Source organism: Neovison vison, chromosome 12 (genome assembly GCF_020171115.1).
Source record: "Neovison vison isolate M4711 chromosome 12, ASM_NN_V1, whole genome shotgun sequence".
NCBI lineage: Eukaryota > Metazoa > Chordata > Mammalia > Carnivora > Mustelidae > Neogale > Neogale vison.
This window is the reverse complement of record NC_058102.1, coordinates 135,795,941-135,810,958: the sequence shown is the minus strand read 5'-3', so window position 1 is coordinate 135,810,958 and position 15,018 is coordinate 135,795,941. Positions and strand designations below refer to the sequence as shown.

The following is a 15,018-nucleotide window of genomic DNA, read 5'->3' as shown; positions in this document are numbered from 1 at the left end:
TGTGTGCATAAAATTGCCTAGGAATCTTATATTGACTATGTTCCCATGGTCACATCCTGGACCTTGTCAATAACCAAGACAACTTTATCTGTAGATAAAATCTGTATCTTAAACTCCAGATAATCCATTTGTGGACTTTAATGCCCTGTTTTTCAACTTCTTCTTGAGCTTCAATTCTGCTAACATTGTTTTCTCACTTCACGGAGATCTCCTTTTCTAATTTTTCCAGACGATCTCCCAGATTATCAGTAGCCTTCTGTTTGTACTTCCCTTCTAGCCCAGCTCAGACTACAAAGCTATTCAAATAACGACAATCCTACAACCTATTTCCTCCATCTTATACTTTGGTTACTGAGCAAAACACTCAGTAATGCTATTAAAAGGTAAACTGAGGCATGCTTCAAACCAGGCAGTACCAAACTGAAAGTGGTGAGGAGTGCTCCACCTCCAGGAGCTAGGGGAAGGTTTTTAATAAAGAACATACAGAAGGAAAGCAAGGAAATTATTTGATTGGCAGGTAAGGTAAGCAGTCGCTGTATATAGGAGAGGCTCGTTGACTATTTGTAATTCGTTGGCCTCAGGTTTCATTTTCTTAGATTTAAGTGTGTTGACTCTGGGTTAGATTTTGGTTTGCTTACATCAACCATCAAAGCTTTAGAGCCACCTTGTCTAATGGCCTCCTTTTTAAATTACTTTAACAATGCAAAACTCCCAAGGCAGGAGCTCCCCCAAATAGCCCTCATTCCCTTACTCAGAAAAGAGTATTTCCTTTCTTGAATCTCAGAAAACTGATCATGTCTTATTCCCTTTGCTTCTTTAGAATTTCACCCCTTGTTGGTGAACTTCACAATTTAGGATACTACTCTGGATGCAGTACGAATGATTGATTGGGGACCAGGCAAGAGAGGGTGCAAGGACAGTGGGGAGACTGCTGTAGGCTTTATAGGGGTGGTGACAATGAGTAAGTGTAGACAATTGAATTGCAAAGATATGGTAATTGTTGGATGGAATGCAGGGGGAGATGAGGTGGGAGTGAGTGTGAGGTGAGGATATTTCTGGCTTGAGGAACTAAGTGGTGATATCTTCACTGATACAGGAGAATATTGGGGGGGGGATCCCAGGTTTAGATAGAAAAAAAAAAAAGAAATTTCACCTGTAACATATTAAATTCAAGACAGTTCTGAGGCTGTCTAGTGGAGATGTCTAAGAAGCACTGGATATGAGGTGTGCTCTCCAGAAGAAGGTTCTAAGGTGAAGACATAAATTGAGAAGATGGCTCCATATAAATGATACTTGAAGGCAGGTAGTGAAAGAAACCCTTTAGGGAGAGAAATCAGAATGAAGACAGAAGAGGAATTTGTTCTAAGGAGCTTAACAATTTATGGAGGGGAGGAGGAGAAAGAACCATCCCTGAAGAGTCAAAAGATGAGGACAAATGGGTATAAGGACAGTGTGATATAAGAAACCAATGGCATAGACCATTTCAAAAAGGAGAAAATGATCAGTTATATCAAACATTGTTAAGGAGTCAAATAAGATGAGTAAAAAATGTCTACTGTTCTTGGCAAGATGAAAGTTTTTGATGATCTCGAGAGGGCTGTTTCAGTGAAGAGATGAAGTCAAAAGCCAACCTGGAGTGAGCTGAATAGAACTTATGACTGGAGAGAGAGTCCAGAAAACACTTTAAAGAAGTCTGGTTAGGTGGCTCAATTGGTTAAGCATCCACTTTTGATTTTTGCTCAGGTCACTCTCTCAGGATGGTGAGATGGAGGTCGGCATGGGACTCCACACTGAGCATGCAGCCTGCTTAAGATTCTGTCTCCTCCTCCCACTGCCCTTCCCCCCCTCTTTCTCTCTCAATAACAATTTTTAAAAAATAAAGAAATCCTGCTATGAAGAAAGGAAAAGGAATCACAGTGATGGTGGGAACAGGGGAGTGGGGAGGTTAAGATACAAAGACATGGTTTAAGTGATGACAGGAAGGAATCAGTAGAAGAGAGAGGTTATAGATAAAGTAAGAAGGAACCAGTACATGGTTGTAAAATGTCCTAAAGAGAAGGAGACTGGATAGAGAACACAAGTGGTGTGGTGAACCTCGGGTAGTAGGAGAGAGAGATCCATTATGACTGGAAGAAAGAAGAAAAAAGTGTGGTAAGATGCAGGTAGTGTTGCAGATTTGGTTGGAGTAATTCCTATCTGATGACTTCTATCAAGTTTATGAAGGAACCCTTCCACATTATCTGTTGAGAATGGGAGCTTTAAGGAAGAGTTGGAGATTGGAGAAGAATGAAGAAGACTTGAAATAGGCCTTGACAAGGGTAAGAAAGTGACGTATTTAGAGAGAGATATATTTAAATTGTCGAGCGGTGATGAAAATCCAGTAGAGGTTGGATTTATATTGTATTCATCTGCCTGCCTCCAGGAGGGCTCAGTTATTGGTGGGGGAATGGGAGGAAGACAGAGCTGGATTTATGCACAGTTACAGTTACAGTTTTGCCAGATGGATGTCATGAGGAGGTTTAAGACACTGGTAAGAGAATGCCAGTGAAAAGATGGTCGGTGGAATCTAAACTGGTTCTTGAGGAAGAGAAGAAAGGAGATGCTTAGAGAAAAAAATATACAGGCCAGTGGACTGGAGATCATGAAGAAGACAAGTAGGAGCTATTCAATGGCTAAATCACAGAAGAAACAGTGGTCAGAGAGTTTGGAGATGGGAATGGTAGAGTGATGAAAAATAAGGACCAGGCTGTGACCCTGGAAGTGGGGTGCTGATGGGTGGTGAAGATCATGGACAATGAGGAGGTCGAGGACCTGAGAAACCAGACATCCTTCAGTAACTCAATTTTATCAGGGATTTCTTATCTACAACCTTCCAAATGTTTTATATTTTTCCTTCCTTGTTTCAACCATTAATCCACCTGGACATGATGTAAGTGTATGATGGGAGATTGCCATCTTTATTTTCTTCTATTTGGATAACCAGGTATCCTTGGGCCATTTGTTGAATGGTTTAACCCCCAAATGTCCTTCAAATTCGTTCTGGCTGCACTATGCCTGGGTCCTCCTGTATACAGTCCTCATCACCTCTGACCTGAAGGACTGCAGGATCCTTCAGTTCTTTTCTCTACATTCCATACTCTGCATGGTGCTGTGAAAGTTATCTTTCTAAAATACAAACATGACCATGCTACTCTCCTGATTAAAATGCTTAAATAACTTCTTTTTCTTTCCCACAGAATGAAAGTCCAACCCCTAATCCCACCATATTTGAGAGGTTTCACAACATTTCTCTTTACAGTATCTCTTTGCTTGTCAAGTCATCCTTCTTTTCTTTCACTATCAACATTTGTACCCAAATGGTACTGTGTAGAAAATATACAACTCAAATTTTCAAATCCTTTGTCAGAACTACTCATCAGAATCATAAGTGGTAGATTTTTTAAAGTTCTAATTCATTTTTATGACATTTAGCATCCACTGTGTATCAGGCACAGTATGGTATTATACATTTCAGAGTTTACAATCAAAAGGACAGAAATCATTAATCCAAATATCTGTTTAAAAGGGAAGATATAGGGGTGCCCCGGCTGGCTCAGGTGGCAGAGTATGCAACTCTTGATCTCAGAGTCATGAGTTTGAGTCCCTCGTTGGGTGTAGAGATTACTTAAATAAAGAAAGAACAAAAATTAAAAAAAAAAAAAAGGGAAGATACAAGGATAGTAACAGGCATTTGAGTAAACTGCTGGGAGAGTTCTGATGAGGGAGAAATAGTAATCTTATTTGAGGGAAATCAATTGAGGCTTTGTCGAAAAGTTAACTAGGTTGTGAAAGATGGATAAAATTTAGAAAGTCAGACAAGAGGCTGATAGAGACTTTTAGGAAGAGGGATGGCATCAACAAAGGCAAAAGAAATGTGATCTTGGAGTACAAGATACAGCAAGAGAAAGATGCATGGCTAGAAAGGTAAACTGAGGCCAGAGCACAAATATCCTTTAAAGGACAAGTTAACAGACTGGGCTGTAGTTATTTAGCACTGGGAGTCAGTGCATTTAGGGGACTGACATAATTAGGTTGTGACATGATCAAGTGGGTTGAAATACAGAGAAATTAAATCTAAGGGCGAACCCTAATAGTCTAGGCATGGTATGCTGTTGGCTTGGCCTGGAGGCAGAAAAGCCAGAAAGAATGAATGCAAGAGAAATTTCAAAGCAGGATCCAGAGCAGTTAGGTGACCCCCCTCCCCCCCGCCAAAAAAAAAAAAGTGCTGGGGCACCTGGGTGGCTCAGTGGGTTAAGCCTCTGCCTTTGGCTCCGGTCATAATCCCAGGGTCCTGGGATCAAGCCCTGCATCGGACTCTCTTCCCGCAGTGCGGGGAGCCTGCTTCCCTCTCTCTCTCTCTGCCTGCCTCTCTCTCTGCCTACTTGTGATCTCTGTCAAATAAATAAATAAAATCTTAAAAAAAAAAAAAAAAAGAGGGAGAAACAGGTCTAGCTCGGCTCCAAAAAAATAAAAAGGTAAGTGTTTCAAGAGAAATCCCTGCACCTGGTTAAGTACATTTATATTTGCATTTGCCTAAATGGAATTTCTTGTACTTTTTCTCTTTTGGTAACTTTTAAAAGACATTTAATATTGAAAATTGTTTTCGAAGCCTAAATTTATGCCTTGAGGTTAATTTAATTAATTTATACTTGTTTCCCTTTTTATCCTCTTTTACATGTCACAGCTTCTGCTGGATATGGTTGGGTCGCCAGACCAGGACCTCCAGGAAGCCGCTGCCGGTTGTATATCCAACATACGCAGACTGGCTCTTGCTACAGAAAAGGCAAGATACACTTGAAATGTGAAGAGATGTTAACAGCTACCAAATTTTACGTGACAGAGAACCAGGCAGTCCCACGGCCAGGGAGTCTAGACCAGGAAGCATTGACTAGCAAAGGCTTTTTACAAACAGATAAACGTCTGGATGAAAACACAGGAACTAAAAAGTCAAAGGGTGCTATTCACCCACAAATTGCATAGGTATTTGTGTGCTGTTTAATATTTTAGGGATATGCCATATAAAGAAATGTAAAACCAATAAATTTGTGATAATTTTCCAAGAATTTGAGAACATATGTATACAATACATATACTGATTTGGGGGGATACTTTTGTATTTGTGATGATTTTAATAAAAGATATGGCTTTCCCAGTGTGCAGTTCAACAGTCATTCGAGAATGTCTTAAGAATTCCCCTTCTGTTAAACCTATCTGACTGCTCTGTCATTACAGTTTTGTCTGTTTGATCACTTGCAACCCACGGGAGAGCGCTAAGGAGACGTGCTGATTTCACGAACTGTTATTAAATAGAATTTAGAGTCAAGCAGCGGGACCTAGAGAGATCATCCTGAGGTCATCCTATCAAACATTAGAGAAGATAATGTGTGACTGTCACTGTACCAGAAAATGCAAATCACAAAAACATAAGCAACGAGTGGGATTTTTACTTTTAGACTGACAAAGAGTAAACAATTATGTTTTATTTCCCTCACAGGACTGACCAACACTTTTATTGAAGAATTAATTTATGCTGCTCTAAGGATAATATTACTTCACATAAAATTGCTCTGAATTTTTGAACTTGCTTTTAGCACACCAAGTACCTTTTTTTTTTAAGTGGCCACAAAAGATTAATAGCATTTTATCAGGTTATGGAAACATTAGAGGCCACTTAAAAGAATCGCCTATGTAACCTCGGTGTGCTAAAATGTTTGGGAACTGACTGTCCCAAGTATCCAGTACTAGCCAGGAAAATAGCTTTGCATGCATCAGTTCCATAAACTGACAATTTCGGTTAATTCTTTGAAGAGCAAGGCTACGCGGTTTTATTAAAAAATTACTAAGTACTGTCTATGTTTGTCATAATTTGCAGAGGATCATAAACTTAATTGAATTAAATGTAAATAATTTGTATGAAATGAAAAGCCTGTACAGGATGAAAATTATAGTACTGATAGATTCTCTGATAAAAAGATTAGACGTTTCTGAGCATTTTAAGGTTTTGTAAAACACCAGTTCATCTTCTCTGCTTTTCAGAAGAGGTTATAGAAGATGATAGGAACAAGGTAATTAATTCTAATTAAGAACGGAGTTTAAAAAACAAAACAAAACAAAAAGAACTGAGTTTAAATAATAGTGTAAATCCTTTAACTTTCAACATATTTCTAAATAATAGTGTAAATCCTTTAACTTTCAACATATTTCTAATGTTAAAGTAACTGTTTTGCCATGGTTCATGAACATTAAAGGTACATCTCAGAAATCACAAATTATGACAGCCATAGAAAATGAACAAACATTATTGTTATATTTTTATTAAAGGAAGCTTTTATCACTGTCTTAAGATTTCAAGATCTTCTTGGAATTATGGGGTCCTAGGATCCACAGGAAGTAGCAGGTAGAAAACAGCAGCATAGAAAGAATTGCAAGTGAATGACTGTTCCTTTATAATATGCTTCACAGAAAGAAGCTGGGGTTTATGGTTTTTTATGATTAATAAATGCATAAAAGGAAAGCAACGTGTCATTTGAAAGGAAACTAGGTATTTGGAAACAGATTAAGGAAATTAACATGAAAATAATCTTGTATGTTCCTAAGAATTTTTTAAATTCTAAATTTTAAACTCCAGAAAAATACTACCAGAAAGGTAGTATTTTTAGGTACCACAAAGGAGAACCTGAGGTTAAGGGCAATTTTTGGCTCTGTTTGTGTGTGTGTGTGTGTGTGTGTGTGTGTGTGGTGTGTGTGTGTGTCAGAAACAACAACACAGAAAACTCTGATCTCACTAGAAAAATGTCAAAGACAGTAAAAGTATTAAAGAGGGCACGTGATATGATCAGCACTGGGTGTTACACGCAACTGATGAATTATTGAACCCTACATCTGAAACTAATGATGTTCTATATGTTGGCTAACTGAATCTGGAAAAAAAAAAGAAAGAAAAGAAAAGATAGTGAAAACACCCAGAGCTACCCGAGAACAAGCATGGGAAGAGACACACCATCTCTTTGTTACTACATGCTGTGATAGAACTTGTCTTTTCTTTCTTTTTTTTTTTTAATTGGTTTTTCGTAAGATTTTGTGTGTTATAACTTATTTTCTGCTATTTAAAGCTGGCAAACTTAATTCCTTATAAGTTTTCAGCAACAGTTCTTTTTTAGGTTTTATTCTTCCCCAGGACATCCTAGGAATCCAATATACTCTTGGGTGATAGCCGGGTTTTCAGTTTGAAAGGGGTTTAAGGAGGAAGGAATTTTAAGTAGATATTCTTTGATCTTCCACTGTCTTTGGTTTGCAGGGCTTCCTTTTAGAATTCCTTGCCATGACTATTTTGCTATTCATAGTGGATGTTCTTTTGCTACTATCAAGATGACTTGCACTAAAAATAACTTGTTTCTTTTTTTTTTAATAGTTTTTCATTGTCCCAAGATTCATTGTTTATGCACCACACCCAGTGCTCCATGCAATATGTGACCTCCTTAATACCTACACCAGGCTCTCTCAAACCCCCACCTCCCTTCCCTCCAAAACCCACAGTTTGTTTCTCATGGTTCATCTCCCCCTCCGACTTCCCCTAACTCATTTCTCCTCTCCTTCACCCAATGTTCTCTGTGTTATTCCTTATGCTCATTTCTTTTTAAGACTTTCCTAGGTTCTGACAGTTAACAGAATGTTGGTTTCCTTAGGGGATGGCATTGCAAATCCTGTTATTTTGATAGACTTTGGTATTATCATTATGCCTCTCTAAGCCTTTACATGGAATTAAGAGACTATGATCCAAAACACTCCATTATTTTTCCATGTAGGAAAATGAAAATCTCAGTTGTTGATAAACAGACAACCGAGATCGTTGAGTAAATCTTTTTTTTCTTTGACCTAATGGGGTTAGGTTTAAAAGGTAATTTCACAGTCCAAATAATTCAAGATGTTTAATTTCATTCCATGGAAGACTTGGGAATGGAATAGGCTATGTTTATACCTACAATTCAGCAAAAACAATAGGGAAACCCACTAATTTAAGAATCTCAGTGACTCAAATGCACTAAATGCCCACCCAAAGAATACTTTCTCATGTACCCAAATGTAGAAGGTAGAATTCTGTCTCTTAAGGAGACTGGAGTAGAAAAAGAACCCAATTGTACATAATGCTATTACATGCAGGCACTGTATTATGTACTTCCCACTTATGATCTTATTTAAAATACAGAAGAATTGGCAAAATAGAGGCTCTCATATCATTCTAGGGTCTATCTAAATAAGTACAATCATTCTGCAAGAGCAATTTGACAATGCACACCAAAAGCTTTATAATTTTGTGGGCCTTTTGGATGGTGCCCAGTTACGCTACAGGACTACTTATCACATCATTGTTTATAATGGTACAAATGTTAGGGGAAATTTTGGTTAATTCAATTATGGTCCAACCACATAATGAAACTATGTTGTAGAATACTAGCTAATGACATAGAAGGCCTTTCGTAAAATATTGTTAAATTGGATAGCAGGTTCTGAAGCAGTATATACACAGTGGGGGCACATTTTTAGAAAATTATACACATGTAGCTAGTCACAATGAAAGAAGATGCAATTTCAATATACCAAACTGTGATTAAACAAATGATTATATCTGAATGGTGCAATAAGAATAGTTTTTGTTTTCTCTCTGCTCATCTGTTTTCTAATCTGTTCACAATGAACATGAATTACTTTTTTTCATTAAAAACACTCCCAGTAAATTTTACTTTTTTATTATTTGGATATTTCTAAGGCAGGCGTTCTTCCTAATACTAATTTTAAAAAAGAAATCCTCAGTTAACAAATGGGATACACAACCCATAGATAAAATAAATGAGCAGGGTTGTTTTTATTTTTTTTTAATGAAATAAGAATTATAGCTTCAACATCTAAACCACTATCAAAATATTTTTCCTCTGCAAAATGCATATTTGCAATAGCTTTCAACTACAGCTAATTAACAGTATGGTATAATTGAAACATACTGGGGTGGCCCATAGTAAATTTTGAACATTTTCTTACTTGGTTTTTGTAAATTAAGCAGACGAATCCTATTTCCCAAGCATGTAGGAAGCAGATAACTGAAATAACTCAAGAGGTCATTGATAGATTGCTTCATAAAACATTATTTTGTTTACTCCATTATAGATACCAAAGACAAACAATACTGTAATTTACTAATATATTTCTCCTGTATAAACCTAATAGAAATACACTCCCAACAAAATTATGCCCACCAGTATAGTCATAGTAGACTATGAAAGACTTCTCCTTTCCCCTTTTGTGTGCTCTTCTTTTATGCTCTAATTGTTCGATTAATTTCCTTGCCCTCTAGCGATTGTTTTCCTTTTTTCTCTGCATTCAGATCTCTACGTCTTCAGCTTCCGTTCCCATTTCTCTAACAAATGGTTATTACATTTTCTGCCTCTTAAAAAAGTTTTATGCTTTAATTTCTATAAATGCAAGATACAAAGTTAGCATTGCAATATGTTTTCCATGCACAACTGTCATGGCTGACTTGAAATCGTGTAACAGATGGAATCCTTATAACTCCATTATTTTCAAATTTTCAAGTAAAAATAATTTATTCTTTATTTGCATCTGTCAAGACCAAAGGGAGATTTTCTTTCTTCAGTTCATGCCACCCTGATTAGTTGATAAAAAGACATCCTTTGCAAATTACATAATTGGCTCATGATGTTCAGAGTTAAGATTTGTCATTAGTTTAGATTTATGCCCCAATTTATTTTTAACGATTGAAAGGTATATTAGTGTATGTCATATGGTTCATACAGGCTTAATCTATAGCTGGTTGGCTTGCTCACAGAGAGTGACTATAGATCAAAAAATGGAGTTCAGATATGTGCATAGTTAAACACAAATCCCTTTTCACTACTGGAAAGAAAACTGACCTTCCTCAGTAGGTATATTACATTAGGAATTATAAACCAACGTGTTCACAAGAGCTAGACAAGTAACATAAATGAGTAGAAAGAGCTAGATATGTTGTTTTTGAAATATAGACATGAAGTGGGTTGGGGGGATGGGGACATAGGTGATGGGGATTAAGGAAGGCACCTGTCGTGATGGGCACCAGGTGATGTGTAGAAGTGTTGAATCACTATATTGTACACCTGAAACTAACATAACACTGTGTGCTAACTACACTGGAAGTACAATTAAAACAATAATAAGTAAGAGAAACACAACTGGCAACTGACCTTCAGCCTACACATCGAGGAGACAAAGGGACTGGTGGAAACTAGAGAACTAGAAAGTTCTCTCAGACGAATTACTGCTCATCTCTAGCCAGTTGTTGCTAAATCTTACAACTTCTCAAGAGAAATTCAGATTTTTACAGGCACCCTCCCAAACTTTAAATATTGGCTATGGTATCAGTCTGCTAAGGCTGCCATAACAGAATACCACAGTGGCTTAAACACCAGACATTTATTTTCTCACAGTTCTAGGGGCTAGAAGTGCAAGATCAGGCTGCCAGCAGGTTGGTTTCTGATGAGGCCTTTCTTTCTGGCTTGCACACAGATGCCTTCTTGCTATGTCCTCATATGGCCTTTCCTCTGTGTGCATGCAGAGAGAGACCAGGCTCTGGTGCCTCTTTCTCTTCTTACAAGGACCCTAGTCCAGTAGGTTTGGGCCTTGCCCCCTAACCTCATTCAACCTCAATTACCTCCTTAAAAGGCTATGTCCATATTTTGAGATTAAAGGTTAAGGGCTTCAACATGTGAATTTTTATGAGACAGTCTGTAACAGCAAACACACAGAAGAACCAAAATGATTCTGTGAATGGGATATGGTTTACAAATCTGCAACATCATAATCTTTATCTATTAGAATGGGAGCGTATTTGATTAAATCCTGACAATCGCAAAATTGTCTAAAGATGCCTAGAATGAATCACTAGAAAACCAAAGAAAATAATTTGTGCAAAAGGGCACATGTCAAAATATCTTGGTCTGTGTAGATTTATATTATGATAGCAGTACTACAAAATGCAGTACTGAAGAGGCTGACTTCTTCAAATTCATATAGAAACCTGGAAAAATTATGCTGGAGAGGTAGATTATCATAACGGCAAGTGTCAGGTCATAGGATAGCAGTGCTGGAGACGTCTTCAGGGCCAAATCACTTGCCTTAATTAGGCAAGTATCAAAGCTACTCAGAACAGAAGCCTATTTTCTTCCAGTGGTTTTTCTAGGTATAGATTCTTTCCATTCTCCCTCAGACAGATTGAGGTAAAAAGGTAAAAAGAGTAAAAAGAGTACCTTTTATGAAGGTAAAAAGAGTCTTGAAACTTGCTTTGAGGAATCTGAGCTTAATCCTACAGGCCATTGTTCCTCAGACCCCCTGCTTACAACAGTCTGGGGTACCTGTTACAATGCAAAGTCTGGGTCCCACCCCAACCGACTGATGCAGAATCTTTGGGAAATCCAGAATCTGTAAACTCCCCAGATTGTAGTCACTGGGTTTTGAGCAGAGAAAAAAATAGCTACACAAGGATTTCCTAAAAATTAATCTGGTAGGGGTATAGCAGATAGATTATAGGATAGGAAATCAAACCAATAAACATTTGTTATATAAGATCCAGTTTAAAGCTGCAGAGGACCAAGACTGGGGAATAGGAATAGACAGGAAAAAATAAAACAAGACAAAATCAGAGAGGGAGACAAACCATAAGAGACTCTTAAATATAGAAAGTAAACTGAGGGCTGCTGGAGGGGAAGGCGGGTAGGAGGATGGTGTACATGGGTGATGGACATTAAGGAGGGCATGTGATGGAATTAGTGTTGGGTATTATACAAGATTGATGAATCACTGATCTCTACCTCTGAAACTAATAGTACATTATATGTTAATTAACTGAATTTGAATTTAAGAAAAACAAGAAAAAAAAGGAATAGAAAGGAACAAATATGAGAAAAAATGTTAAGAAAACATTGGCAGAACTGACAAAATCTTAAAAGTTACAAATAACAGTCTCTTATACATTAGAGAATGAATCCACGATCATGAAATGAACTCTATCTCTATTCTGTTATACTAGGAAGAGTCCTGGTATACTTCTACAGCAGTGCTGTTCCACAGAAATAAAAGACAAGCCACCCTGTATTTTAAACTTTTCTGCTCAACGTCACTAACCATCAGGCAAATGCAAGTCAAAACCACAATGAGATATCAGCTCACACCTATCAGAATAGATAGTTTCAAAAAGATAACACATATTGGTGAGAATGTGAAGGGAACCCTCCCGTGCTCTTTGGTGGAAATAAAAACTGGGAAAGTATATGGGGTTTTCTCAAAAAATTAGAATCAGCAATCCCACTTCTGAGTATTTATCTGAAGAAAGCAAAAACACTAATTCAAAAATATAAACACACCCCCATGTTCATTTCAGCATTATTTATAATAGCTGAGATATGGAACCAAGCTAAGTTGTCCATTGATGGATGAATGGATAAAGAAAATGGGGTGTGTGTGTGTGTGTGTGTGTGTGTGTAATAGAATACTATTCAGCCATAAAAAATAAAAACCAGTGAAATCTTGCCATTTGTGGCAATATGGATGGACCTTGAGGGCATTATGCTAAGTAAAGCAAGACAGATGGAGAAAGACAAATACCATATGCTCTCACTTCTATGGGGACTCTAAACAACAAAACAAAAGCCCAAGCTCATAGATAGAAAACAGACTGGCGATTTCCAGAAGCGGAGAATGGGTGTGGGTGAAATGGATGAAGAGATTCAGAAAGCACAAACTTTCGGTTATAAAAATGAGTCATGAGGATGTGATGTACAACATAGTGACTATAGTTAAAAGTACTATATTTCTGGAACACTGAAAAAAATTTTAAAAAATAAATATAATTTAAAAAATAAAAAAATAAAAAAAGTATTTATGAAAAAAAATACTGTATTGTATATTTGAATGCTGCCAAGAGAGAAGATTGTAAAAGTTTTCACAACAAGAAAAACTCTTCTGTAACCATGTATGGTGACAGATGTTAACTAGACTTATTGAGGTGGTCATTTCACAATATATACAAATACTGGATCATTATGTTGTACCTCCGAGACTAATGAATGTATGTTAATTATAGCTCAATTAGAAAGTAACAAAGACAGATGCCTGGCTGGCTCAGTAGGAAGAGCATGTGACTCTTGATATTGGGGTGATGAGTTTGTGTCCCACATAAGGTGTAGAATTTATTTACTTAAATAGACAAATAAGTAAACTTTTAAATAAAAGTAATGAAAACATAAATACATGAATAAAATAAAATTTCCAGTAGCCGTATTTAAAAATGTTAAAACAGGTGAAATTAATTTTAATCTGTTTAACCCAATGCATCCAAAATATTCTCCTTTAAACATTTAATCAATATAAAAATTGAGATACATCACCTTTTCTTTTTCACTAAATCTTTGAAGTCGATGTGTATTTTACACTTGCAGCACAGTTCAATTCAGACCAGCTACAATTCAAGGGCTCACTAGTCCTATACAGTCAAGGGAGTACCATGTTGGATAAGTCTTAGCCTATTCACTTGGTTAGGCTAAAGGGTTTCTTTCATCAATACTGGTGTTCATTTATATGAGTTTTCATTATTTCTTTGGTTTATGTCAGATCATTGGTTGTCTTGTCTGAATGCTTCTTTCCCTCTTGACAGATTTCTCAGAGTCATGCACTTTCTACTGGCATGATGACTTTTAAAATTCTAGTTTGTATGAATTTCAGTGCAATTCATCTAGAAGGCTATAGTCAGCATTATCTTTGGGGTACATTATCTTTTTAGAAGATTTTCTTTGAGAGAGAGCTTGCAGGGGGAACAGAGGGGCAGAGGGAGAGGGAGAAGACTCTCTACTGATCAGGGAGCCCGATGTGGGACTCGATCCCAGGACCCTGGCATCAGGACCTGACCGAAGGCAGATGCTAAACCCACTGAACCACACAGATGTCACAGGTACAGTTATTTTTAAGTGTTTTTTTTTATTGTGATAAAATATACATGACATAAAATGTACCAGTGTAGCCATTTTCAACGTACAGTCCCCTGGCATTAAGTTCATTCACACTGTTGTGTGACCATCACCATTATCCATCTCCAGAAACCCAAACTGAAATGCTACCCCCATTACACAGTAACTCCTCCTCCTCCCTCCCCCAGCCCCTGAGAATCGCCATTCTACTCTCTGTCTCTATGAATCTGACAGCTCTACGAACGTCACAGAAGTGGAACCAGGCAGTATTTGGTCTACTGTGTTTGGTTTATCACACTCAGCCTGTCTTTTAAGTTTAATCCATGTTGTGGCACGTGTCAGAATTTCCTTCCATTTCATGGATGGATACTATTCCATTGTAGGAGTATACAATGCAATATTCACCCACTGATGGGCATTTGGGTGGTCCCCATCGTTTGGCTACTGCTCTGAACATAGGTGTACAAATATCTGTTCAAGTCCTTGCTTTGGGTCCTTTTGGGTTTAGACACAAGAGTGGAATTGCTGAATTGGATACAGTGATTTGGAAGACCTAACTCTTCAAATCTATAGTGAGAAATGGTGACTTGCGGCATCCTTACCAGCAGAGTCAGTGGACTTGAGGTACACTCAGGCCTCTCTCTAGAAGGACCTCTGTTCCCTAAACATTCCAACAGCTTCACGGTCACTGACTCATAGACAAAGAATCCCCTCAAGCTGCTTCAGTAGGTTTAGTATATTTTAAATTCTGAATGAGCCAAGTTCTCCCAGTGTGTGATTCAGTGAGTGCAAATTAGGCATTTAAGAAGGTATAGTCATACTTTTGGAAAAATAGTAAGGCCTTGCAACTGTGCCACTAATAGTATCAAAATGGCCTTAAAAATATGAACATAACTCTCATAAGTTCCACTGTGTGATGTTTAGATTGTGCTAAAAGGCAAATGTGTCTTTTCTGCAACCACCGTGTACA

At 37.5% G+C, this 15,018-nt stretch overlaps 1 protein-coding gene across 1 annotated transcript in view; it reads left to right on the top strand.

The window, feature by feature from the left end:
• The window catches only part of ODAD2 (outer dynein arm docking complex subunit 2), a 183,632-nt gene extending 178,417 nt beyond the window's left edge, over nucleotides 1–5,215 (top strand). The window contains exon 20 of the mRNA XM_044227950.1: nucleotides 4,724–5,215. Coding sequence (XP_044083885.1) covers nucleotides 4,724–4,837 — 114 coding nt within the window. The 3' untranslated portion in view covers nucleotides 4,838–5,215. The remainder of the gene's footprint in view (nucleotides 1–4,723) is intronic.
• Nucleotides 5,216–15,018: the final 9,803 nt, after the last annotated feature.